The 6,000-nt window shown below is 40.2% G+C and overlaps 1 protein-coding gene across 2 annotated transcripts in view; it reads right to left on the bottom strand.

Annotated features, from left to right (window-relative positions):
• Positions 1–1,802: 1,802 nt before the first annotated feature.
• The window catches only part of c1qtnf2 (C1q and TNF related 2), a 29,367-nt gene continuing 25,169 nt past the window's right edge, over positions 1,803–6,000 (bottom strand). For both annotated transcript variants that reach the window (XM_067995857.1, XM_067995858.1), the window contains one exon: positions 1,803–3,341. In XM_067995857.1, coding sequence (XP_067851958.1) covers positions 2,710–3,341 — 632 coding nt within the window. In that variant the 3' untranslated portion in view covers positions 1,803–2,709. The remainder of the gene's footprint in view (positions 3,342–6,000) is intronic.

Raw genomic sequence — 6,000 nt, 5'->3', positions numbered from 1 at the left:
GGGAGGTGATAAAGCCCGAGAGTAGAGGGAGAGCGGGAGGTGATAAAGCCCGAGAGTGGAGCGAGAGCGGGAGGTGATAAAGCCCGAGAGTAGAGGGAGAGTGGGAGGTGATAAAGCCCGAGAGTGGAGCGAGAGCGGGAGGTGATAAAGCCCGAGAGTGGAGCGAGAGCGGGAGGTGATAACGCCCGAGAGTGGAGCGAGAGCGGGAGGTGATAACGCCCGAGAGTGGAGGGAGAGTGGGAGGTGATAAAGCCCGAGAGTAGAGGGAGAGTGGGAGGTGATGAAGCCCGGGATTGGAGTGAGAGTGGGCGGTGATAAAGCCCAAGTTTACTGACGAAGCCCTTGAAATGATGATGCATTAAATGAGGCAAAGGAAGATTACACTGTTAAAATCTGTGGACTACACCTTTAACGCTGTAGTGTTCACTATTCTCTGCTTCCTTACATTATAAGGAATGAGTCTGTTCTACCTACAGTATTATTTAATATTTTGCTCAAACAGATGCTCTCATTCAAATGAAAGTCATCGTGAACAGTTCATGTTCTTTATTTCAAGTTTCAGTATGTTTAAATCCTTGGACAACAATATGAAACCTTTTATCAGGTTATATAGACAGATACCATCTGCAGTCTAAAGATGTCCAATTATAGACATAAGAATGACAACATAACCTTCTCCCATGTAACAATTTCCTGGTTCTAGAATATACACAAACGAACGCAGCACCACATCAAGTAAATGACCTGCTTCCCTCATGTCATATTTAATTTTAATAAACTGTAATAAAGCCATAGTAGATTTTATAACAATGTGAAGTTAAGATTGTTACAGAAGTAGAAAGCAGTTAGAAATTTGTAAAAGAAATCTCTGTGACTGGTACAGTGTCAATTTTGGGATTTTTGGATGTTAAAAAGGAACTTACCAAACATGAATTCATCTATCATGTCCTGTGCTGCATGGGGCTGTTGTTCAGTTTGTGAAAATTGTGTTACAGTTATATATCCCATCGCACTATTTTGAACATAAGAGGATATTTCCGGTGTGTTTGTCCAAACAGGAACTTCAAACCTTGAATTCAGCTGTTAAAAGATTACCTTTGATACCGATACTGTAGCCCCGATATTATCTCTGGGTGTGAGTGCTGGGTGTTGGCTCCTTGGCGAGCCATCAGTACAGCACCGTATGGGACCCGGAGAGATTTTAACTCTCGGGGTCAATTTCCATGTCTGAGCTCAGACTCCTACCCAAACCCGGTGGGAATCGCGAGGTGGCCGGCAGGCGGGAGCAGGATTTCAGGCAACAGGAGACCGCCGGCAGGGAGCCGAGGTAATGGTCCCAGAGTTAAGTTAAGTGGTTAAGGGATGGTCAAGAGACAATCGCAGTTGAGGAAAGGGGCGAGAAACTCAGGGCAGGGATGCCCAAGGTTTACTTGTGGGGCTCGAAGAAACACTCCTCCTCCTCCTGGCCCACAAGGAAACCATTAAAAATGTTTTTGTTTAACAACTTACCTTCCTGGACCTCTTCTGGCCCTGCTTTTGCTCACTGCCTGGTTTCTCTGGTCCTTCTGGCACTCAGCGTGAGCCAGGGTTAAAATCACCTCAGGATACGAATTGCATCATAGGACTCTGACTTTCACATATTTATGAGGCCTTGCTGGCCTGCGTCAAACCCCTCCAATGTCTTCCGTAACCCAGGAGTTAAAATGGTGGTCATCAGGAACACAGCACCGACAGAGTGTTGAGTACTCTGTGTTATAAATTGGATAGCCAGGTGGTGAAGGATAGAATACTAGAGCCTGGTCTTCAGTTGCTTCCAAGCCTTTATTCACAGAGATCAACATCGCACATCATCCACCCCCCAAAGTAAACTCCCTCCTATAAATGGATACAGTAGAGTCCCCAATTGATACCCACCACCTGAATACAATTAACACTAATTGATATAAATCACATGGATACAATTAACACTCTGCCCCTATTTTAACCCCCCCTCCCCCCAGCTTGCCTCAGTTTTGTCAGGTACAGGATTTAAAGTTGGGGCTTGTGTTTGTCATTGAACTTATTACATGCAAGACAACATAGCTATGACAATCAAGACACACAGTGGCCAAATCAACAGGATGCATTTATCTTCCATAGCACTACAACTATAAATTGGTCATTGCATCCACAAAACACTATTATTGTTGGAATAAGATTAATTCAGGTTGGCAATTATTCGAAATGTTAACACCAGAAATAATTACATGAAAGCTGCCGGACTGTTTGTAAAAACCTAACTGGTTCACTCATGTTCTTCAGGTGAAGCCCCTACCTGGTGTGGCTTACAAGTGACTCTAGTACACATTACACGACTGTCTCTTAATGCCTTCCAAAGTGGCTTAGCAAGCCAGTCAGCTTTAAAAACAATCGCTAAGATGAAGGCCCACTGTCACCTTCTCAGGGCAACAAGGGTGCGCAATAAATGTAGCCCTGTCAGTGTCGTCCACACCTGGAGAACGAATTTTAAAAAAAACTTACTGGTTCCCTGTGATATTCTTCTGTCTGCTATTTTAATGGAGGTATTATCTTGTTAGGTTAAGCATTAATATCACTGACTGTAAAATCCAGATTAGGATATTTTAAAAATGGTTGACCAGATTCTGTTGCAGCATCTTTGAAAACGTAAGTCTTAGAATCATAAGGTACAGGATACTGATCTTGGATTTTCTAGAAAACTTGTTCTTCTTCAATTTCATTCAGATAGTCCTGATCAACGTAAACCATAAAGCCAGTGAATAAGCTGTCGGTCCAGTGCGGATCATAAACCAGGCCATTCTGTTCAGAGTAGAATATCTGCAGCCACACTTCATCTTCACGTTTCAGATACATAATAGTAGAACCGGAGGCTACATCATAGTTCCCAGTGTTGGCATCGAAAGTCTTTATGCGATATTGCCCATTGTGCACCAGCCCAATAGCAAGGTGCTTATTTGCCAGGGTAATATCATAGGAAAAGTAGTAAATGCCAGGAACACCACACATAAATTTGCCACTGGAAACATTATAGTGTCCTCCTTCATTTAAAAGGACTTTGTCAAATTTGATGGGCATACGTTCTTTTGGGTAGCTGTGGGTGATGGCTACAGAGAAGGCAGATCTTGCTGTATTTAGGCCACATTTGCAGACTCCAGGCAAACCAGGCTCGCCATTGACTCCGTTGGCACCTTTTGGTCCATTAGTTCCTGAATTACCTTGATCTCCTCTAATACCCCTTGGTCCTCGGGGACCTGCCTTGCCAATAGCTCCCCGTATTCCCTTCACACCAGGTTTTCCTGTTATTCCTGGTTTTCCTCTGTTACCTGAAAAGAAAACATTGTTTTATTTCCCTGTACAATTTATAATGCTATAGTCATGAACCTAAAGGTTCTGTATTGAAACTGGAGATCAAGAGATTATGAAAGCACTAAGTAGTCACTGTTGTAACATTTCTCCACGTTACAATAGTGGCTACACTTCAAAAGTACTTCCGTGGCTGTGAAGTGGTTTGGGACATCCTGAGGTCATGAAAGGCGCTTTATGAATGCAAACTCTTTATTTTGCTTCGTTCACAAGGCATGACTGGGGCACTTTTGTTAGTTCAAAGTTCCCTATTGCATCATAGAACCTGTTGGATCAATCACTGTACCCAATAGTAGATACTTTGGGGTAAGCTAATGTTGTGCTTATAATTGTTAACAAATTTTAGTTGCTTTCCATTTTCTCCCTCAGCTGTTCTGAATATTGTGTAGGTCCTTAGAGTGTTCCAGTCTTATGCCGCTACCTTGTGCTGACAGTAAGGAATCTAGAATTTGTTAGACCGTTACTTTCTTTTTCTGTTCTTTTACAATGATTATTTAAGAATTTAGAATTTGTTCTAAAACCCAGATCCATAACGAGCCAAAGTCATGTTTTGTGTTGAATGGTACAAATATTAGAGCTATCTGATGCTGCTCCTCAATGTATACCAGACCAACATCTATCAATCCTTCTGCTCTTGGAGTTTGCTTTCAAAGCACTAGAACCAAATGATGAAATTCTCGTGATATGCTCTTGTGAAGGGCTGGGATCGGCAAGAGGTACGGGCAGGCAAAAGGGCACAGCAAAGTAACAGTTCTTCTGTTCTATTACAATGATCAGAGTACTAGAGACTTTTTATAAAAATGTGTTTATAATTTTAAAAAATTTAAAATATATGTTGCTCGATATTTAATTATCACTTGATAAACAGTGATTGCATTGCAATTATTAATTCTGCAGGATGATTTCCATCCTGCACAGAGGATTCTGGTTTACCAATGCTTGTGATGTAAGTTATTGTTGTTGTTGCAAAGTCCTGACTTTTTTATTCCAGTCATTTCTCTTCCTATCTTGAAGGTTCTTGACTCTTGCTGGGTTACAGTTCCATGGCATCAGGATAGGTTACCTGGTCCAATTGGCCATTTTTCATGTATGAATCTCGACAGTGAATGCTGGGCAAGCTGTGGAGGGCAAGTCAGCCAAGTTTGATCCTGTCCTCACCTGATGTCCACATCCTTAAACGTAATCTTAAATTTCCTCGTTTTCTTCTAGGCTAGGATACTGGATTGTGAACATTGATTTATGTGCTTTTTTCGCCACATGCAATTTTTCACAGAGTTTAATATGGAAAATTTGATATAAGGTTATTTCCATCCATGTGTAAATGGAAACAGTTAACACCTTACTGTTCTGTAGCTAGTGCATTTACTGGCAGGGGTCATTGGATAACTAATTCGGAGCATGACTCCACCTTATATTCCTTCTCTCTCACCTGAGCCGCTATGGCCCACTGTAGCACTCCGATTCCCATCCCAACAAAGATCAGATATCTCAGTACCTATCATGGATTGAACCTGAGACCTTCCTAATCAATTGTTCACTAAGATATTGAGCAAAACGTTTAGCAACAGTGTGTTTACCGCAGATACAAATTTAGATATGCACATCAAACATGCCTTTTTTTTTCCTTGAAAAAAATTAAAATTAATCTTCAAAAACTTTAAACCCCTGGAAAAGATCAAAAATTAAATTCTATGAGGTAAACCCCTCTTGTTGGATGACTCATTAGGGAAGTTTTTTTTATTTTTCTAATTAATGACTTGTTGACTGGAATTGTAAACTGCATTTGCTTTTTACCGTTCAGTAGTCTGAGAAACCGTCTTTAGTTGGTATAGGTCACTAATTTTGCCTGTAGATTGATGCTGAATGGATTTAATCTGCTAATCCTCTACTTTTACTGTAATTCCTGGTGAAGTATATTGCACATATTTCATAGATGAAGGTGGGATCGGTTAAATTACACAGTCAAAGTTCCATCTGGAATACTGAGAATGAGTTTTATCCATGCAGAAAATTATGAATGTGACCCGTGAGGTCTGTGTCATTAAGTTCAGGTTCAGTTTGCTTGACTTTTGATTTAATGATTTGAAAAAAGTATATATATATATTCCATGGAAGGAAATCCTGATCTGTTGAAATTTCACAGAAACATATGTTCATCTCTCCAGCTACAGAACAGTAAGGTGTTAACTGTTTCCATTTACACATGGATGGAAATAACCTTACATCAAATTTTCCATATTAAACTCTGTGAAAAATTGCATGTGGCGAAAAAAGCACATAAATCAATGTTCACAATCCAGTATCCTAGCCTAGAAGAAAACGAGGAAATTTAAGATTCCGTTTAAGGATGTTAGACATCTTTACAGGGGTTATTTTATCATTGCAACACTGCAAAATCCCAGTGGCTGTCTTATCCTTGGTTTAAATTCGATGCATGTTTTTTTAAAGAGCGCTGGATCTATGGTCTTGTGAGATCTGCCATTAAAATAATGTAAACAAAGTCATTTTAGAAAATAAATAATAATGTTTATTAATGCACTAAATTTGAAGCTTAAAGCTATTCAACTTTAATGATTTTATAGTTTTAATTTCTAACGGTTAAGAATTTTAAAAACTGTT

Source organism: Heptranchias perlo, chromosome 14 (genome assembly GCF_035084215.1).
Source record: "Heptranchias perlo isolate sHepPer1 chromosome 14, sHepPer1.hap1, whole genome shotgun sequence".
Lineage (NCBI taxonomy): Eukaryota > Metazoa > Chordata > Chondrichthyes > Hexanchiformes > Hexanchidae > Heptranchias > Heptranchias perlo.
This window is presented reverse-complemented; position numbering and strand designations above follow the sequence as displayed.